The 22,964-nt window shown below is 39.0% G+C and overlaps 1 gene segment (V, D, J or C); it reads left to right on the top strand.

Annotated features, from left to right (window-relative positions):
• Positions 1–1,316: 1,316 nt before the first annotated feature.
• Positions 1,317–7,067, top strand: LOC148828410 (T-cell receptor beta-1 chain C region-like; the record flags this gene model as incomplete). The annotated part of the segment is given in 4 exon segments: positions 1,317–1,383; positions 3,795–4,121; positions 5,501–5,595; positions 5,991–7,067. Coding segments are annotated over 4 exon segments (516 nt in total), but the record flags the coding sequence as incomplete, so codon positions are not given.
• Between the last annotated feature and the right edge of the window lie 15,897 nt (positions 7,068–22,964).

The raw sequence follows: 22,964 nt of genomic DNA, 5'->3' as shown, positions 1-22,964 counted from the left end.
GAAACGGTCTAAATGAATGGTATACTGAATGTACGTCCCTCTTGGTTTGTAACTCTTCGTGATTGAATATATACCTTTTGTATTCTGCTAACCCTCCCAATAAGATCTATTATGTTTATATGCACATTTTATGTATTAATAAATGTATTGTTGTGTATTAGTATCCGTGTGTGTGCGTTGCTAAGTATCCCGCTGGGTCAGTCTTCTAATAGCCATCAAATAATCATTTTGTGACTTACTGCTACAATTAATAATTGTCCCAGTAAATGCACAAAACCCCTACATTTATTGCCTACACTGAAAAGAGAAGAAAGGAAACACAATGTTTCAGTTGTGGAGCCTTCTTCCATTTTAATAAATAATGTATAAAATAACATTCTGTTAGTGACAGAAGCTATCATCATGTTATTGATCTTAAACAAGAATTGTCAGAAATTGTCAGGTGTCTGAAGAAGGCTCCACAGCTGAATGTAAGGGGTAAATGTAGGGGTTTTGTGCATTTACTGGGACAATTATTAATTGTAGCAGTAAGTCACAAAATGATTATTTAAAGAAAACACAACGTTTCAGCTGTGGAGCCTTCTTCAGACACCTGACAATTTCTGACAATTCTTGTTTAAGATCAATAACATGATGATAGCTTCTGTCACTAACAGAATGTTATTTTATACATTATTTATTAAAATGGACAAAATTACTGTACCTGAAATCTCAGTTCTAAGATCTGGCAGAATATTTTTTAAAAATTTGCAAAACATATGTATTTAAATGACTTCTTGTCTCACTTTACAGGAGTCTTGGTACAATATCTGACACAATTCTTTGTTTGACCAAAGTGTGACTTAGAAATGTATCTTTTGTTGTGGTTAATCATGTTGACGGAAAGCAAAGTCTGCCACTGATCTCTCCACATGAATGGTGTGCAGTGTCTTAAAGCAGTTTGTGGCAACATGTTTAAGATTTCAAAACATATCTTTCTAATAAAATGACACGAGTTGCCTAGATTATGAACTGGGGAACTGATATTGCTAACTTGATTGATTTGGTTGTGTAAATTCCAAGATTTACTGTATTCTTTATGCAATTATACCATACATAATATATATAGGAGCCTTACAGTACTTTATATCCAGCAACCACCTCCCCATACCTCCTGTTAAATATTAGGTCATGTTGTTCATGAATACATGCTTATGCAGAGAGTCCTTTACCAAGTTAGACTTCTGTGGGCCTCCTGACAGTTGCAGAGCCCTCAGTGAGTTTAACCACTTGCTAGAAAACAAAGTGGCAGTCAGCTGTGATAGTTTTGGTAATGTCTTGAATCGCTGTGCTCAGGTTATACAGCTTTGAGTTTCGGTACTGGAACCAAGTTAATCATTCTGGGTAAGGTATTTTCAATATTACGTTTGTCTTGAAATATCTGTTGCTCACAAACATGTTTTTAAACACTTTTTGAGATTTTCAAGTTCAAATGATTATCTGAGATTGAGACCTTCAGAGAGTAAAGGACATGAAGGCGAGTTGATTCAGAAACTATTGGAGCCAAAAGCATTTACCTGGACCAAAACCTCAGTGTGCATGTGTGTGCATAGCACAGGCTATGGTTTTGAACACATCTTGTGTCACTGTGTTCTGGCCCCTCACCTTTGTACTTTGGTGAAGGAACCAAGTTGACAGTACTGGGTAAGAACATTCCCATTAACGAAAAAATGGACTAGGGCTACAGCAACCACCATATTTTATGATCACTTTTACATCAATAAACTTCCCTTGCTTTGTTTTGTCTTTAAAATGTAAAAAAAAAAGGTATTTTTGCCTGTTCATGTAAAATCGTATTTGAAAGACATTAGGTATAGAATTTGGAGAGGTTTTGTGCATGAGTTGTGAAACTGTGCTCTGGCTATGAGCAGCACTTCGGCAGCGGATCAAAACTGATAGTCCTGGGTAAGATATCCAGCTTTAAAAAAGTCTGAAAATGTTACCCTGTATAGACACACACTATTTGTCTGAAAGGAGTTTCTTACTAATTACTCAGTTAAAAAATGAGTATAATTATATAGAATCAAACTCCTGAAGCGTCACCTGTTTGCAAATTATATTGTATAAAACCTTTCAATAAATTCACGTCTTACAGCATTTTATTGTTTCACAGTACAGACTCAACATTTTATAACAAATACATTTGAGTTAGTTTCGCTTCATCTATGAAAACACCAAATTCTGCAAAATAAACACCTGTAGATAAGCATGCCTTGCAGAAATGGGTGTACAGATTTAGATTAGTTTCAGACCACTGTGCTCTGGCAACCCAGTTTACTTCGGCGAAGGCACAAAACTGTTTGTCATAGGTGAGTCAAATATATTCATGTTTTGTTCGCAAATTCTTATAAAACTAGGTCGCATATTCATGCTAAAATGTTGGGCCTTAGCGAAAAAAACAATGAGTCCCAGAAATATGTGAAACGAAAAATCGATACTGTATGACTGAAAAGACGTTTAGAGGATCTGAAATACAGTATTCACTACAGAAGCCGAGCGCAGCAAACAATATAAAAATATAGAATATGACCCTGTAATATTCTATCGTTATAAAATTTACATAAAAATGATCTTACATTAACAGGCATACGTGCAATGATTATAAAAATAAACTGCGAGTTAAAGTAATGTGATTTTATATGACTGTTACTATTATAGTTAATACAAAATCCAGAGATAAATTCAAGACGCTGCCGTAAATACGGAACTGTCTGTCCTAGTTTTCATAAACGTCGAGAATAATTTAAGAGCGCATGGGTAGCACAGGTCTGTGGTGGATTGTTCAGATGAGTTAAACAAAGTTTTGCAGTCGTTCGTGGTACTTTTCTAATCGTCTGTAACTGTTTTTGTACCTCAGTGAATCAGATTTTGAAAATGTCGCAGGCTGCTGTTCGAAAACAATGTTTTTTAGATTGAAAAAAAACTGGTACTGTCTAATTTAGGACGCAGTTCATATAAACTACTGTATAGTTCAAAACTGTAAATATGCAAGCCCGATAGTTTATGGTGCTTTACAGACAAGACACAAATAAGCTAGTAAACAACACCTTAGAAGAAAATAACGGTCTGCTAGTATCGACGTTAATATTTATTGTGTTATTTACTTCAATATGTGTTTTTTTCTGGTTAAAAATAAATTGAAAACATCCGCAATTAGAAAAACAAAACGCACATTAAAAGATAAATATTATCACTTACGACAAATGCAAAACAAATACTGCAACATTAGTTTCATGCCAGCACAAATGCTGAAATTCACCGATCTGCCGGTGTGACAATAAAGCTACTTTTGGTGGCGAACAGGTGTGTGACACAACCCATATCTGGGCAACTGCGTTCACTGAGGAGAAATTGGGTTGCAGAAGCAAAACTGTAGTAGTTCTGTTTTTTAAAAGCAACAACAACATTTGTATAAATGAGTTTAGTGGGTCACTAAACTCATTCAAACCTATTAAAATTGTTTAGCACTTCGGAAATGAGATTAAATGTCTCAGTGCAGCGGTTTGACAAAGGCAGTAGACCTTTTGAAAATCAGTTTTTCAAGCATAAATTGCATTATGTTTCAATTTAATATTGAACTAGAACTGCAATGTACTCATTATAGGGCTATCATTAGAATTGCAGCAATGAAAGTGGGTACATTCAATTTGTTTTAAAAAAACAACACATCTTCACTGTCAAGTGCAATCATTAAGAACATGTAAGTCAAACAAACAGTACTGGCTGTCAGGTAACCTCCTGTTCCTCTCCCTCAGACAAAAATATCACAAGGCCCACTGTCAAAATCCTTCGGCCCTCGAAAAAGGAAATCAAAGACAAAGGAAGAGCCACCTTAGTGTGTGTGATCACAGGTTTCTACCCCGACCACATCACTGTTTCTTGGAAAGTCAGTGGACAGGACCGAACAAACGGGGTTAAGACAGGTGATACAGCAATCAAGGACAAAGAGGGAAAGTACAGCATCACCAGCCGGCTGAGAGTCAGCGCGCTCGAGTGGTTCACTCCAAAGAAAAACTTCACCTGTGTCACCACATTCTTCAATGAAAGTGCCCCAGTAGAAATATCCATCAAGGGAAAGGAGGGTAGGTGTCGCTAGGCTGGAACAGGCTTTGATAGGAATGGGTGTAAGTAACAGCTTTGGTACTTTAGCTTTGTATCTAATTAATGAGTTCTCAATCTACAACCCAGGCAAAAACGTTCAAACTTTTAACAGCTTGACGCCATGATCTTATTCTGCTTGTATTGTCTCCACACAATACTTTGTTTTAAAACACAAGCACATGCCACCAAACCTTTTACAGCTAGGTTATTTTCAATCTATAAAAAAACAGTTGCAGGCAGTATTTAAAGAAATAGTCCCATTTAGAAGTCATGAAGAGTTACAGTAGATACTATCATTCTGCATTACTGGCTACTACCAGTGTAGTCAGGGTGAGCCTGTTTCTCCTCTCAAGAGTTCTGAATTACTATTATAATAATAATTAAAGCAGTACAGACCACTGACAGTGTATGTATGTGGTGATTTCAATTTCTCGATTACTGGACCAGTCCAGTAGCTACATACCTAAGAACAGACCTGCTCTCAAAGCTCTTAAAAAACAAAATATAAAAGTTAATGTGCATAAAACAAAACAGAATTATTTGCATTATACAGTAATATATAGATTTGCAAGCTAATACCAAGCTTATATAAATACAGTATACGCCTTGATGTTATTTATTTATCACAACTGCTGTGCAGATAAGTATTATATGATATTTCCTTTTCTAAGATTTCAAATTAGCTTGTAAAATAGCTTTTTTTTGTCTTTCAGGTTGTGGTGCAGGTAAGCTGGATATACTGTATTTGATGGACTGTTTCTGCTGTTCTTTCGAACTGTTATCTAACCTTTCACTTTTTGTACGTGCTTTGTTGCTACATCTTATTAAATGTGAATTATCACCCTCTCATTAAAAAATAAAGCTCAAAGAACAGTATAGTCCAATTGTATTACAAAGCCAGATGCACTTTCTACCCATTTGTATTTGCAGCCTATTCATTTTTCAGTAACTTCAGTGAAGCCATGCTACTCAAATTACTGATAGGGAATTAATATTCTATAGTTTTCCCCAGACCGAAGTATAAGTGTTTCATGGTTTTTGATATTGAGGTATAATGTCACAGAAACAGGGAAAAGGGGAATTCAAAAATCATTCAACCGGGAAATCTGATGTTGTAACACCATTGAGAATGACAGAAAAATGTTGCATTTAATGTTTGGACCACAAGAAAAGAAGAACATTTACTACTGCTGCTCACATTCTTCATTTATTCTGTAATAACTGGAATTCTATTATTCTCTCTATGATGTACTATTTTGTCAGTTCTATACAAATGGATAGTTTCTCCATTATCTGGCGGTTTCTCTGCAAGCCCAAGTTTGCCATGAGTTGTCCGACACTTTGCTCTGCTTACTTGTAGAAACTTTAAGGTCGACACGCCTCACCTACCTGCTGTTCCTCGGCAAGAGCACTCTCTACGGACTTCTCCTCACAGTCCTTGTCTGGAAACTAAAGGTAAAGCACAGAATTAAAACTAAAATATTTTTATGCCATTAAAAATCTGCAGCTTAACATAATTCTTCGCCGATTATTGATTTTTTTATTTGATATTTAGGGCAGCAGGGATTTTTAAATCAGGCCCAGGTGACTGGAGTATGAACTGTGGGTGAAGTTTGAAAGTCAAAGAAGTATAATGAAAAATATGTAGTGCAATGTCTGATAATGGTGTTGCTAAGTATTGCTGTGTGGCAGGTTTAGTTCAGTATTTTAATATGTACATTGTAATTGTTAAACGTTGGAAAAAAGTCAGACAGTATATGTTTGGTCATATGTCATAATTCTGCACTACATATATAGTATAACAAAAATGTTACTAAGATTGAGATACTGTTTTTTTTTCATTCTTACAGCTTACATGTGAGAAAACCTTTGCCTAAACTGCAAGATTGGAAGAATTCAGATAACAGCTTTTGAAATGGGACCCCTTTGCCTTTGTTGCTTTGAAAAGAGAAATCAGAGCTGATCCAAACTTTATTATGAGTATTGTTGATAGGACATTCCTTGTTATATCTGCAATAAACACAATTCGCATGATTGTTTTGGCACTCAGAATTGTGTAAAAGACTGGACTGAATTAAAACTTGTAATTCACAAAATTTCAAACCAGTATGATCAGATTTAATTAAATTGCACATAACAGATGGATCAAAGATTTTTTTTTCAATTTATTGCAGAGCTCCGATCTTACCCAGCTAACACAAAATATTGTAACATTTCCAAATGTTTCTGTAAAGACGTGATTTGTTTAAGATTTTTTAAACGTTTTAGCAAGGATTTTACTAAATTACTGTAAATGGTGCATCTTGATTATATAACCTTCAGACACAGCATTGTAGCCCCGTTACAAACACGTAAGACATCCATCTCCAAGCTTTTACAGTTACTTTCAAGCAATTGGGAGTACATCAGTGCTCAGGGAATAGCGAGAAATTCTTTCATCCACACATTCTTTTTATCATTGATATATTTAATCTGGAAAATCACATCTTGCCTTTACTCTTTCATTCACCGTGTGTTACAATGCTGTGAAATGTGTTATTAAGCATAGGCTTCTGCATGATATGTTATTTTAAGACCATGTGCCCCTCATTTAACTCAAAGCAGTAATGTTTTGTGAGGCTTGTTTATGTTTGTAACAGTGTCACTTCTTTAACCTCTGTTTTTGAGCAGATAACTTAGTGGAAAGTTCTTATTTCTTTCAGCTTGCTTGTTTTGATTGGATTTTTTTACGGTTAGAACTAATATAGAAATGACAGGGACAATGAAATGATATAGAAATATGAGTCAGTGGAAATCATTAACTCATATTTGTCTCATATATTTGATTAGGTTCAAATGAAATGTGTTATGTAGCTGAAATCTGTTTCTTTTCAATCATCTTTGTTTTATAAAGGTTTTCAAATAAAAAAAAAATCTGTTGTAAAAAATTGTATCTGTTTTGTGTTTTTATATTACAAAATAATTATAAAAACGTATTGAATATTAGCAGCAAAGTATACAGTATAACAGAGTGTACAGAATTATGGAAAGTACCCTTACTTTCCAGTAAAGATGAGCAAACGGAATGGAGGTGATGGTTTAAAACTTTAGGGGTAGATTTGGAAGGGGGTAGAATTACTTATTACAAAAACAAAATTACTCTCAAAACCCACAAAGTTATCTTCCTTCAGTACCAAATGCCCTTCTAACTTTTCAGTCCTTTCTTTTATGTCCGTGAGCTATCCCTAGTCTTCTGTTTACTACCTATAACAGAAACATGGTTAATCACAGATCACAGCTGCCACAGAACTCCGCTCTTGCCACAATAGTGGCGCTCAGAAAGAAATTGATTAATCAATTACTTAAACACAACACTGTCACCTAGATAAAACAATGTGCTGAAATTCTTCCAACAGTAGCGTGTCTCTATCACAGACTCTAAAGGTATGGTCTAGGGGCTGTAGCAGGGCCAGTCAACAACTGTCACTAGTCCTGGTCTAGTCCTCACAACCTACACTTCTATAACTGTATTTATCTTATATACTGTACGCATACTGATACTTACAGTATTGTATATTGATATAGGCAATTAAGAACTGTTACGAAACACTTCAGTGGAGTGGATTGATAGGGCACTGGCTTTGAGTGGCCCTGGTCAACAAAAATAATCTAGTCAATTGACAGAAACTGGAATATGATAAATCAATTTCTAGTCAGAAAACTCTTATGACAACATTGTGTTATTTGTAATGAACAGTATTTTTAAGGCTAAAATGCTATATGTACACTGCAGAGGAACCAAAATGCAAAATACAAATTACAAAATCGCTTTAAAGGCAGAATTGAGTAAAGCAGGTAAAGTACTTCATTACTGTATATTAACGGCTACAGAAAAAAAGGTGGCATAAGCTCTCTGGTCAGCTGTAATACACTGAGATCCTTCAAATCAAGTCAGATGACACAGTCCCCTGCCACCACTGATATATACATGGTAAACAGCCTTGTCTTGATTGTGTGTTTTATTATGACTGAATCACCGGGAAGCGATAATAATCTGAAAAGGGGGGAAAGTATTGTTGAAACTGACTGTTGAAGACAGAGAAACACAAACACCTTTGTCATTTGACCTTTAGCAGCAGAGTTGCAAGTTCACTCTGCATTGTGAGTTTTGCAGTGCAGAGGATGTGGCTTGATCTGAAGTACTGCTATGTTTATGAGGGAGACAATAGAGGTTCTGCGTGTAGGCTGTGAAACCACAGCTCATGTTCCGTGTGGCAGAGAGTCTGGGAGGACAATGGCAGCTGCAGGATGTGGTGATAAAGAACACACAAACAAGCTAGGTTTGCACCGAGCAGTGCCCTAGAAATGTTTAGGAGACATCTGTGAAGCTGCAGCTGTTTGCTTCTTGATCTTAATTGTTCTTTTCATCACAAGGCATTTCTGAATCGGACGGGGAGGAGGTGGAGGGGGTGGGGAGGGCAGAGCAAAAGCAGATTTGTCCGTGTTTGCACAACTAAAAACCCAGATTACAAAATTACCAAAAGAATTAAACTCACTTCCCTATAAACTGAGAAAATTAACCTAAGCAATTGTATTGTATGAAGTAAATAAAAGTGTAGCCAATTAAATCCCTTCCTTTACAGCCAGTAAAACCCACAAGCATGAAGGAAATAAATTTTGTTTTGAAAGAGATCATTATTGCATGCAAAATGTCAAATAATTAAAATAATAAAGAAATGTCTTAAAGCTGAAATTTGGATGGTAAAGAGCTTCTTCACTTTGTTTAACAAGACATAGTTACACACACATACACTGTATTGTATATACAGTACAGCATATGTTTCTGTTTAGGTGGAAAATCGGTAAATCTATTGAACAATAAGTAAATTTATCATCTCATCATTAACCAGTCCTCAGTCACCCTGTAAAACTAGCGAATTTAAAAATCTTCAGCTCATTAGTCAATTATAAATAGATTATATATTTTATCATTTTGTTAGTGTGTTGACTCACAGAGAACTCCTGTTCTAACCCAAACTGGATGAGCCCAGGCAGCCTGAAAGACATAGACTATCTTAGATACTTAAAAATCCTCAGTAATGTTTCTTAAAAGATAATGAACAAATTGACTGAGTAATCACTACTAGAACTTGTACTGTGCTCCACAGTTCAAAACTGAACCTCTCTCTATAAGTACAATCTTCTTTTCCTTCTTTTTTTGGTGAGTCTTGGGCTCCAACAGTCTGGTATATTTATAAATCAACTTGTCAATTTGTTATTAATTTTAGAGATTTTACCGACTGACTGCTAAACTGAAGATATTAACTGAAGTTCAAGAGAAATGTCAATTCCATTCAGCTGTTTCTAATCATAATCAATTCTGAAATTAACTATATATATATCAAACACAAACAGCTGCCTCTGCATTTGTCTCGACCTCCCTCCTCCACCCCATCCCCAATCTTGCAGCTGCCTCTTGGTTAACTTGTCTCTTTGAATGGGGTTCAAGCCTCCTTTTCCTACTGCCCTTTAACCAAGTAGGTGAAGCCAAAACTGTCCTACCTAAAATACCCAGTCACAAAGCATCCAATTCTTGGCTGTTATTGTCCCTCATGACATGTAGAAAAAGCTGCTTTGATAAGATTGGGGGCAGTTTGGAGTAGTTATGGCACTGGGCTCTTGCATGTAAAGACACAGGTTAGCATCTCTCGCAATTGTAAGAGTAAGTAAATAGGTTCCAGCATTTGCTGGGGTCAGCCTGGGAAGGACTGGTGTCCCATCTCTGTCTGCTTCATGCTGCGGATGAAGACTTAGGCTACAGCCAGATGAGCCTCTGAGCTCAGGTATGGACTATGCGATATGACTGAGCTGGTACATTTGCCTCTCATTTTATAGACTTACCAGTTGCCCATGTAAACTGTAACAGTGATGTATGCAATTAGAGGATTTAATTGTTTGGTGTCCCTCCTCAAGTAGTTAGTAAGAATCCTATATTTAGTGAATAATACACGGTTATTCTCATTCACCTTCTTACCTAAAATGTCACCCAATTTCTGGTTTCCCATGTTTTTCATCAGACGCTCAAAGTTGTGAGATTTTTTTTATTTTCAAGAGTAGCTTTTTTGAGCATTTCTCTTTCGTTTTGAGCACAGTAAGTTGTGGTAGCTACTGAAGTAAAATTCTGGGGGTGTTTAGTGACACCTGCTGATGATCAAGTGAAATTACAAAGATGTGAAAACCGACATGAATATACTGCAACAGAAACAGTTACATAGAAGAGCAGGCCATTCGGCCCATCTACTTTTAGGTAGATGAAATTAAGAATATTGATTACATTTTTCATATGTCTCCAAAAATCCAAAACATATTTCATTCATAGCTGCATACCAAATACTTTTTTACTAAATGTACAATAATACATATTTGTAAAATATATCTTATATACAGTAGAAGTACTATTGTTAATATTTTCAGCTGTTAAAAAACTTGCCTTAAGATACACACTCTTCACAATAATATCTTAATCTTTTTTTTTTCATTTTTAGAGTGCATAATAACAATTATCATTTACATTCCAAACAATATCATCACAGGGAAGGTAAAACTCAATAAACCAACATGCTTTGCATAAAATACTCCAGCCTCCACTTTATGATCCTGTGTTCCCTCCGTTATAAAAGATACACAGTTCAAGAACACTTGGGCAATTCTACGTAACATGTTGAAACTGTGAAATTAGAGAGCCCCCGTGTGGCTAAAGGGGGAAAGGCACTTGCTGAGTCCTGTATTCCAGACATTACCAGTTTAATCCATCCATCCACTTTCTATCTGCTTTAATCAAGCCATAGCTGTAGCCAGCAACAGGTGTGAGGTTGGACAGGCCTTGGACAGGACGCCAGTCCATCCCAGGGCAGACACACACACATTTGCACCACAACCAATTTTCCCAGAAGCTAATTAACCTACCAACGTTATTAGACTGTGGGAGGAAACTGGAGCGTCCGGAGGAAACCCACATGAACACGGAGAGAACATACAAACTCCACACAGATGAAAAAAAATGTGTTATTCTAATCTACCCCACTCCATCCCAAGCAAAACAGAGAAATCCTCATGCACATAGCCCAGTGGCTCAGGGTGTTTCAGATATGAGGACATTGTGGAAAAAAAACAAAAAAACATATTCCAGTGTAAGACAGACACTCTTACCAGATGCATGCCATTCATACCTACTGTGTGATAGTGGGGTAGATTAGAATAACACATATTTTTTTTCATAATTAAGAAACACTTGTCATTAACTAGCTAAAAAATAGGTAGCTGCACATGTGGGATATGGACATGACATGCCCAAAGTCTCATGAGCCACTTGGAGCCACATGCTACAAGCACCTAAAAATCTCACAGCAAAGTTAACATCTTTATGAATTTGAAATACATCATCCAGGTGGATGCTGCACATTGGTGGTGGTGGAGGGGAGTCCCTATTACCTGTAAAGTGCTTTGAGTGGGGTGTCAAGAAAAGCGCTATATAAGTGTAAGCAATTATTATTATTAATTATAGTTTGAACCAAATATTAATGTTATGACTTTGTGCTTCAGGGGGTTAAAAATCCACATTTTTGGCCTATGACTTTTTATTTTCAATGTTTCTAGAAGGTTTTATAAATAAGGCCAGGGGCTGGAGGAACTTCCAATACAGGAAATACCCGAGGCAGGGGGCTGTCTTTGAAGCGACACAGGTTGGCACTAGGTGTGACATGGAGACAGGCGATGTGCCATTGTGTCAGGGCTCAAAGAAAATTGTTATTTCCAAAAATGTCAAAACGTGGAGCAATGCAGTGCATATGTGCATCACTGGTATTACTTTCCATGTGATGGTGCTATATTACTTTAGAAGGTAAAATATATTTTTACAGATCTGCCTGTTATGTATTAAAGAAAGCTGGCTGTTGCTTCTCAATGTGCCTCAAGTTCAGATGTAACTCATCTCATTTGCACAGAATCCAGCTCTTCATAAGGTCAATCTGTCTTACAAAACAAGCCTCTGAAGTAGTACCATAAATATAATAATTTGCAAATTCATTCTGTTTCCACTTCTGGCTCACAACCAGGAGACACCTGAAAGGTGTTTCTGAAAGTGTTTCTTGTACTGATTTAATGTGTTTCAGTCACTGTGGACATAGAAACTCCACAAAGATATAATCCCAGGAATTGAACCCAGGACCCCGGCACTATTAATCACTGTGCCACCATGCCACCCTTTAATAACATTTATTTTATTAAAATGAGCTGAACTGTTCCTGTGGAAGACAAGGCTCAGGGAAGGACTGCAGGTGTGGTTTTTGTACTGATAGTCAATGTGTGTCAGGCACTGTGGGCGCTCCCAGCACAGAAATACACTGCAGAGTCATCCACTGCCAAAGCTGTAGACTCCAGAGTCAAATGGGACCAGTTCTGCCTGCTTGCGCCAAACTGGTCCACTGTGGGGGGATCTACAATCCCAGGAGCAGAGGAGAAAAACAGAGGCTTCAGCAGACTAGAGCTGTGCTGCCTGAACCAGTAAATTGAAGGGCTAGAAGATCCGGTCACCTCACAGTTTAGCTTTAAAGAACTTCCCTGTCTTTCAAACATTACTGTAGGATACTGCTGAACTGTCACAGCCACAGCACCTGGAAGGAAAAAAAAGGACAGCTGATTCAAATAACAGGATAGAGATCAGCAAAAGTCTATCTCTTACCCCATTCTCCAAAAATTCATACCATTACAATGCTTCCATCCATTATTAGAAAGCCACATATTACTGGTGAGGGTTGTGGCGACCCAGAGCCTTTTCCAGAGACCCAGAGTACAAGGTGGGACTGCACACTGCATGGAACAACAGTCTATTGCACTGCTCAGAAAGAAAATGTTGATTACACTCTTACAGAAAAGACAGTGCATATGCTGAAAATGTAATTAATTGGTTAAAGAGCAGAGATTCTACAAAAACGTGCTGGCTTCTCTCTTCCATCATGCATTGAAATGTTTGATTACCATGTAGCCTTTTTCACTGACAAACAAGCACAAATATTAAATAATGGCTGGAGTTGCTACTCTAATGTGGAAAAACTGTTGTCTTTACAAGGGAGATAAATTGTGGACAACCAATGAAGAGCAGAATAAAAATTAATAAGAAATGTTCTCGATAATTCACACTTGTTTTACTTTTTTATTATGGTTATTTTTTCAAACTGATGGAACCGAAGCTACCAGCAAAACAATGCTTCTGTGATTGTAACAACTCACCCCTGACCAGCAGCAGCAGGTGGAAGAGACGCATGATGCCTTGCTGCCACATGAAGGACTTGTCTCTCAGCTCTGAGTCAGAGGCTGTGTCTGCTGGGAGCTCCAGAGGAGGATCAGGAAGAGAGCTGGTGTGACAGAACAAGGTGTGATCACCTCTGGGGAAGAGCTGGTGGGTGTCAGAGAGCCTAAGGCCACCTCACGCCTGAACATCATCCTCCTCTTCACCCAGCTGTGACCTCGCTGCTGAGAGGATCTGCAGAGACACCTGGTGATGGAGAGGGAAAATTAACTCATGGCTTTGTACAAAGAAACTCCTTGTGCATGAAAGTCTTGATTAATTTACAGATTAAAAAACAGGCTTAAGGCAGCAGTAAAATAGCTTTCCATGGGAACATGAAAAATGCTCTCAAATGTCCTTTTCAATTCTATGTGAATTATTGGACCAGTTTTCTGAGAGAAATGGATCATAATAATGAGTTCAGTCTACTACCTGTTGCTAAGTTCCCCCTCTCCTCTGAATCATTTCACTAAGTAAAAATAAATAAAAATAAATAAATTGTATTGTGCTAACAAAAACAGCAGAGACTGATTATTGAGTTATTGAAGACTATTCTCTCTTTTGTATCTGCAGTGCTTCTGAATTAATAATGGTTTATCTCTGAGCTTGTAGAAGGACTGCAGGTGTGGTTTTTGTACTGACAGTCAATGTGTTTCAGGCACTGTGAGTGCTTCCAGCACAGAAATACACTGCAGAGTCATCCACTGTCAAGGCTGTAGACTCCAGAATGAAGTGGGAGCCATTGGGTCTGGTTGCACTGAAATGCCCCTGTGTGGGGGGATCTACATTACCAGAAGCAACAGAATAAAACAGAGGATTCAGATCACTACGGCTCTGCTGCCTGAACCAGTAGATTGAAGGACTAGCTGACCCAGTCACCTCACAGTTTATTTTTAAAGTGCTGCCTTGTATTCCAAATTCTATTGTAGGATACTGCCGTACAGTCACAGAAACAGCCCCTGGAAGAAAGAAAAAAAGAAAATGTCAATTAAAACATTTGGATTTTGAGCAATTACTTCAAATAACAGGTTGGGGATTAGTCAAGGAAGACATTCCTCTTTAAAAGCTGTCTCAGGATTCACATTACTTGATTTCACACACAGTTCATTTGAATTGCATTGTTATGCAAATAATTGAGTCAGTGCAAATGCTTGAAAAGTTTTTCCTGACATGGCGATTCCAAAATCTCAATGCTTGAGTCTGATTCAGATAGTCCTACCTCTCTTTAGGTACTATTAGAAATATATCTTGTTTTAGAGCCTGCTGTCTTCTGCTTGATTTGTTTTTAGAATTATTTATAAATTATTATTTAGATGTATTTTTAAAATATAGGGAATAAATGGAGTTCTTTACCAAACCTTAGAAATAAGTACCGGTCAGCATGTTTCTCAAAAAGCAAAAAACTGTCTTCTAAAACTGTAATGAGCACTGTCAATATGTATGAATAGAATCACTGTAACAACTCACCCCTGAGCAGCAGCAGCAGGAGAAAGAGACCCATGATGCCTTGCTGCCACACGAAGGACTTGTCTCTCAGCTCTGAGTCAGAGTCTGTCTCTGCTGGGAGTTCCAGAGGAAGAGAGCTGGTGTGACAGAACAAGGTGTGATCACCTCTGGGGAAGAGCAAGAGGTCGTCAAAGAGCCTGAGGCCACCTCACGACTGAACATCCGCCTCCTTTTCACCTAGCTGTGACATCGCTGCTGAGAGGACCTGCAGAGACACCTGGCGATGGAGAAGGAAAATGCACTCATGACTTTGTAGAGATACTCTTTTTACTGTGAAGCTGTTTTTCAAGCCAGATCTCACTAGACGAATGGCTTGACGCACCTAATCTCACCCTAATGTTTTTCATTTTAAATGTACTGGAGTTTATTCATAATTATGTGTTAGTTGGCATGCTTTTTAACAAGCAGACATTTCAAATGTGCATACATTACCCACCCACTCAGTAAGATTATTATTAAAGTATTGTCTTGGTTGATAATTTTAACTAAATCACTATACAGTGGGTTTAATTACATATCTCTTTCCATGTCATTTTTTGTACCAATGTGTTCTTTGCGGGAGCAATCTGGGTTCAGTTCTGTGCTTTGGGGTGCAGTGTTCCCACCCAACACATTCTGGCCAGGAACCACTGGATAACTGGATTTTAAAAACTGATTATTTTCTTATTATTTATTAAAGAAAAGATCATTTCACTTCTCTTTAAGTTTCTCATATTCTTTCTCGTTCGTTTGTACCTTCTTTTAGAAAATGTTGGAGATCATAATTTTTCAAACGTCCCCAGCTGCAAAACAACAGTGCAGTTAAGACTGAGAACAGCAGGTACTTCTTTACGCAAAGGCCTGTGGGAGTCAGATTGTTGAAGCCCATGAAGAACAACATCACATTATTCATGGACAATCAATTTCTAGCAACGAGCAGAAATGAGCCAATAGCCATCTCTCATTTGTTATCTTTCTTTTGCTCTTATGTTACATCTTGGGAGAAATAAAATTAATAAGCATATGTCCTCTGAAAAGTCGGGCTCAGCAAGTCCCAAAATGCAACTTTAAACTTTTAGGATACCTTTAAGAAATACTTTTCCGCTGGAATTCACCAAGTACTGTAAATACATTATGCTTAAAAACATTGAAAAGCCATGACTGTCTTCTAGCTGACATGCTCCTATATTAACAACGGAGATAAGGCTCAGGGAAGGACTGCAGGTGTGGTTTTTGTACTGATAGTCAATGTGTGTCAGGCACTGTGGGCGCTCCCAGCACAGAAATACACCGCAGAGTCATCCACTGCCAAAGCTGTAGACTCCAGAGTGAAATGGGAGCTGTTGTGTCTGCTTCCTCTAAACCGGTCTAGTCTGATGGGATCTACATGTCCAGTACCAATAGAATAAAAAAGCAACTTCAGCTCATGTTCAAGACCTTGCCTGTACCAGTACATATTGGGATTGCTGTGGTCTGTAATGGAGCAGGTTATGTTCATTGGAGAGCCAGACCTATGAACCAATGAAAGAGGAAACTGATGCACAGACATAGCATCCACACCTGAAAGAGAGAAATGATACGCTTTCACTTACCCCACCTTACAGACATGTAGACAGTATACAGTGTAGAGCCTAAATCAAAATTCTACATTAAAATATCTTGTACTGAAGAAAAAATAACATGAAATCATAATCTTAATAACATTCTAGAATATTATTCCTAAAAAGTAAAAAAAAGAGAGAGGAATAACGAGCAATGGCAAGGATTCTTAAGTCCAAGATATCAATTGTTGCATTAGTCTGAGACTTGTAGAGCTAGAAAGAAACACAAGGAATTTAATTGATCGTTTCTAACAGTGTAAACTCAATTTTGTAAGATGGAGGGTCTATGACCCTAGCCAGCGAGTTGGCGTCAGTCCACTCACTCTTCAGCAGCAGCAGCACCAGCACACAGTGTGACAGCATGGTCCTCCAGTCAGGTGTGTGTGAGCTCAAGGAGCGGAGCAGAAATACTCGTTCAGGTCACCCCCTGGAGCACTGAGAACCCAAACTCCACCCATGACACCCAGCCCTCCCAACCACACTTCACTCTGCAACTATTGTTTGAGTACCAGTAACTGTCATCTCAGAGCATTCCTATGTTTGTTTCAAACTATTGCTTGAAAAAATTCTCCTTAGCTGATCTGTGATCTCTTATATTTTTAAATGTAAACCTTCTGCAGATATTTTTTTTTTTAATTATTGCTTTACTTTTTCAGTTATGCTCAATTCCAGGTTAATTCCAATGTTTCAAAGCGTGGGGGTGTCCTGGACACTGGAGTCAGGATAGACACAGCAGTCATTGCCGAACAATGAAAAAAAATCAGTAATGGTATTTGAACAGATATTGCAATGTACAATGAAGACTGCCACTGGATTTTTAGGAACCCCACCCCCCTTATTCTTCAATGGAGAGTAACTTAGACAGCATCTTCGTGCCCAGCTCCAGGAGCCAGCTGTAAGCTCCTGTGAGGTTTTTGTTCGGGGGCCCTGTGTGCCTCAGTCACTGTGTCTACTCCAGGCACAGTAATACACTGCAGTGTGGTTCACTCTCAGGCTGTCTGTGCGCAGGCTGAGGAACAGGTCTTCTTTTCTCTCTGGTATAAAGTCTTTCACTGGAGAGTCATCAAACATCCCCTTGCCCCTGGAGCAAAAGAGGAACTCCATCTCTCCACTGCCATGCTGTCTGTACCAGTAGAGATCTGGGTTGGAGGTCCCACTGAGAGTACAGCTCATCTCGGCTTTCTCTTCTGGTAACTTGGCAATGTAGCGTGGGCTCTGCTCAATCACAGTCTGTGCTGAAATACCTGGGGAAAAATAACTATTGGTCACTGTAGAAACAGCCAGACTGAATTTACCATGGAAAAACAAGAGCTGATTAGACTGAATGAGCATTTACTAGAAAGACGAGCAGTAAAATTAATATTGTTGCTACCTCCAAAATGTCATGATCCCCTCTTTTGCATAAGGGCCCAAAAAAAACATTAGGAACATTGTCTCAGATTTAACTGAAATACACCTTAGGCATTCTTAAAACATTTACTTCTGTCGTATTTCTGAACATTTTTTGCTTCAAACATGAATTGTTTGTTTTGCACTAATGCCCTCCACCTGCTCTTAAAAAGTATGTTTAAGGTATGAAATATAGAACATGTAATTTGTCATATCTCTGCTAATATTATTTTATACCACATTTTCATGCTTAAAATTTTGTTTTTTTTTTCAGAAAACAGTGAGCACATTTTCTGGTTTCAAAAGCTTAGAAAACCACCCTTGTAAGGTTTACCAATACAGACACATAACTTGGAAAATCCTTAAAAGCCTCATCTGTGTAACAAAGTCTAACTAAATCACTTAATCTTCAGTACTATACAGTACTCCTGACTTCACCCCAGCTGAAACCCTGCGGCCTGTGACCCCGCCAGCGAGTTGCTGTCAGTCCGCTCACTCCTCAGCAGCAGCAGCAGCACCAGCAAACAGTGTGACAGCATGGTCCTCCGGTCAGGTGTGTGTGAGCTCAGCGCTGACAGCAGCAGGGCGCTGTGGAGCTCAGGGAGGGAGTCCAGACCTGTATGAGCTCAGAGCTCTTCCCTTCTGTTCTGTCCACACCCCTCGCGATGAAGGAGGAGACCTGGCCCTCTCCAATGCTTCATCAGTTGATGACTCATTACATAGTTCCTAGACAGTTCAATCTTCAATCTTGTAATGTACCCAGAAGATGTGAGTAGATCACTGGCTGATATGCCTAAAAAAGCTGCACAGTGAGAGTCACTTGTAATAAGTGCAGAAATTAAATACAACAAAACATAAAACTACAGTTAATATATTAATTTATGTCTAAATCTGGCACAAATTGATATTGGTATTCATGCACATATATATTTTAATGTATGTGTATTTTAATATTTCACCAAGAATGTACTTTCCCAGTATCCTTTCCTTCATTTTCTAGACACTTCATCTAACACAGGGTCACAGGGCCTATCCTGGCAAGCACCAGGTGCAAAATAGAAAACACTCTTGATGGGATACCACACACACACACATTCACACCAGGGCCAATTTTCCCAGAAACTAATTAATGTTTGACTGCTGCAAACTTTAATGCAAACTCTAACTAATTTCCATTAAAATGAATTGTGTTTATGAGGGTGACACAGTGGTAAGCATTACTGCCTCACAGCACTGGGGCCCTGGGTTCAGTTCCAGACTTGGGGTGCTGTCTGCACGGAGTTTGGACATTCTCTTCTTGTTTGTATGTGTTTCCTCTGGGTGTTCCAGTTTTCTTCTGCAGTCCAAAGACATACTGGTAGGTTAATTAGCTTCTGTGAAAGCTGGCCCTGGGGATGCGTGTTTGTATCTGTCTGCCATGCAGTAGACTGGCGTCCTGTTCAGGGTATCCCCTACCTTGCACTTGGTTGCCAGGATAAGCTCTGGCTCTCCTGGAATAGGATGAATGAATAGATGGATGAATAGTGTGTAACATTTTAATAAACTTTCAAACACAGCTGTATGATTAATATACAGTACTTGTTGATTTGGGTTTGTGGTTTTGAAGTTCAGTTAATTGAAATAAGGGAAGTGCCTCATTATATTTTGTACCTCACACAAACTCGGGACAGTCTGCCAGCTCCAGGAGCCAGCTGTAAGCTCCTGTGAGGTTTTTGTTCAGGGGCCCTGTGTGCCTCAGTCACTGTGTCTACTCCAGGCACAGTAATACACTGCAGTGTGGTTCACTCTCAGGCTGTCTGTGCGCAGGCTGAGGAACAGGTCTTCTTTTCTCTCTGGTATAAAGTCTTTCACCGGAGAGTCATCAAACATCCCTTTGCTCCTGGAGAGAAAGAGGAACTCCATCTCTCCACTGCCATGCTGTCTGTACCAGTAGAGATAGGGACTGGAGGTCCCACTGAGAGTACAGCTCATCTCGGCTCTCTCTTCTGATAACTTGGCAATGTAGCGTGGGCTCTGCTCAATTACAGTCTGCGCTAAGAAACCTGGGAAAGAGAAACCTATTAGCAGGGTAGAAAACAGTGAGCTTGAAATTACCATGAAGCAAAATGATCTAACCTCTATGCAAAATTTTCTACTGCAAGTACACAGCAATCATTTTTTTAAATGTAAATTAAATTGAACATGTACAGTATAAGTGTATTTCTTTTCTGTTCATTTTCTCGTAGTAACATTGATTATCCCTACATTTGCACACACACTGTATGAAAACAATTTCTTCCAGATACTGATGAACACATTTTTCCTCTTTTGAAAAGCTTAGAAAACCACTCTGTAAGAATTACCAATAGGGACACAAACAATACAGCAGCTTGAAATGTTGCATTTAAATCCTAACTAAATCACTGTATTTTAATCTTCAGGTGTTCAAAGTCCTGTTTGGAGCTACAGTACTCCTGACTGCACTCCAGCTGAAACCGTGCGGCCTGTGACCCCGCCAGCGAGTTGCTGTCAGTCCACTCACTCCTCAGCAGCAGCAGCAGCAGCACCAGCACACAGTGTGACAGCATGGTCCTCCAGACAGGTGAGTGTGAGCTCAGCGCTGACAGCAGCAGGGCGCTGTGGAGCTCAGGGAGGGAGTCCAGACCTGTATGAGCTCAGAGCTCTTCCTCTCTGCTCTGTCCACACCCCTCGCGATGAAGGAGGAGACTTGGCTCTCTCCAGTGTTTCTTTGATTGTCTTGCCTGTGATGGCCTTGTTAATGAAATCATTTCCACTTAGCAGCGCAGGGGGACTTATTTCTACAGCAGATGCACTATCCATACAGAGAGGCGATATGAAGAATTTTAAATGTAAAAGTTGATCTCACACACACACATCATTTACATTTAAATATTTTTGGACACACAATCACATTGTTTTCACTTATACTGTATATATATTTAAATACTGTGTCAAAAATGTTTCTCAGATACCTTTTAATATTGCAATTCAGTTCTGAAAGATCTACAATGTATTCCTTAGTTTTATTTAGATTTAAAATCTAGTTGGGCAGTGCTGACACCCATCTGGCAAGTAGGTGTTTTGTTCGCATTGAAAGTAAATATCCTGTTTTACAAATTATGGGTAGCATTCTTACAAAACCACTACTGACTGCTGTCTGGTTGAACATCATGTGAATATTATTTATGGCTCTTACAATGTGGATGAAAAGGACAGTGAAATGTTAGTCACTGACTAGAGTGGAGTGCAACATATTTAAACTTCTGTTTTATGACAGTGCTTTCATTTTTACATCTTGCAATATTATTACTTCAAGGCTGATGACAGTCTGCCAGCTCCAGCAGCCAGTTGTAAGCTCCTGTGAGGTTTTTGTTCAGGGGCCCTGTGTGCCTCAGTCACTGTGTCTACTCCAGGCACAGTAATACACTGCAGTGTGGTTCACTCTCAGGTTGTTTGTGCGCAGGCTGAGGAACAGGTCTTCTTTTCTCTCTGGTATAAAGTCTTTCACCAGAGAGTCATCAAACATCCCCTTGCCCCTGGAGCAAAAGAGGAGCTCCATCTCTCCACTGCCATGCTGTCTGTACCAGTAGAGGAAGGGGGTGGAGGTCCCACTGAGCGTACAGCTCATCTCAGCTTTCTCTCCTGGTAACTTGGCAATGTAGCGTGGGCTCTGCTCAATTACAGTTTCTGTTGAAATACCTGAAAAAGAGATGTAAAGCCAACTCAGCTTGTTTGACAGACAATTCTTCCTGAAAAATTAGAGTCTGGAGCAATGTGCACAAAAAAGATGGGCTTTCCATGAAAAATATGGATAATTTCCAGAAGTAATTGGTGCAGAGTCTCTTTACAATTATTTATTGTGCTAAATAGCAACCACGGGTTTGTCTCTCAGCTGTCACATGCTGCATTTCGCCTTCAAAGTAAAACAAAACATGGCAAAAGACAATTTTTCTTAAAGAACCAGCTAAAGCAAAATGACATTCTTATAAAAGCCCCTTCAAGGGGCTATGTCACCATTGTGCTCAAAACAGAGCTCTCCAGAGGTTTCTGTGGTGGGCTCCATTTGTGAGAACAGCCATGTGCACTGTATGAGCAGTAGTAGACTCCACTGTTATCCTGAACAAGAGACTTTGTTTCCAGACTTTAGGTACCTCCATTCAGTTGTCTGGCTTAAAAGGTGGGTCCCCATGTGTGCCTGGTCCAATGGTCAGAACCTGGAACTCGAGTTCTGATCTAGAGTTCTGCCTATACTACAACATTTGAGGGTTGCTGAAATTTTCCACACTGCACATCAAACGGGCTGGAGATCCAGCAGGCTGTGCAATGGAGGAGGGAGACTGAAGGACAGACTAGAGAATCGCACCTGGACCTGGCGAGGTGATTTAACAGAACTTCCACAGCAGAAACACCAGGAGCTCAAAAATGGACAAAGGGAGACAAAACACAGCTTAGTGTGTCGCTGCAAAAAATAAATTTAAAGAAAATGAAGAGACTGAGACAGGAACAACAAAAAGTCCACCAGGAAAACACATCTGAAGAAAAAGTGGTAAAGAGTCAGGAATTCCATTCAAACAGTTTTGTGACACAAAACAATAAAAAAAACAAATGAAAGATGAGCACAAAGATTAATAAAATGACATAAAGTTAGCCTCCTACCACTTACAATGAACTTGAACTTGAACTTACAATGCATAAATACCGAAAGGAGGAGTAAAATGAACATCATGGTCCTCTTCTTGAGAGCCTAGAAGAACAGCGCTTCTATAAGTCTGCTCTGCCCTATGCAAGATAGCAGCTCCACGCCTTCTTTCAGGGCTGGGCCCAGATAGGCAGAACACTCAGACTGTGAAAGCTGTGCAGGACAAGCAGTGAACAGTGTTCAATTCCAGGCACCTGTCTCGCTCAAACCAAGACAGGTAATCTCACAGGGCTGCAGCAAGCTGACTCTCACTGGTTGTGTGTGAAGGTGAAACTGGGCTGTATCACATCTATAATTTTCCATCTAGTGCAGATTGTGCATGATT

This window comes from Atractosteus spatula, chromosome 9 (assembly GCF_055471065.1).
Source record: "Atractosteus spatula isolate fAtrSpa1 chromosome 9, fAtrSpa1.hap1, whole genome shotgun sequence".
Classification (NCBI taxonomy): domain Eukaryota; kingdom Metazoa; phylum Chordata; class Actinopteri; order Semionotiformes; family Lepisosteidae; genus Atractosteus; species Atractosteus spatula.
This window is presented reverse-complemented; position numbering and strand designations above follow the sequence as displayed.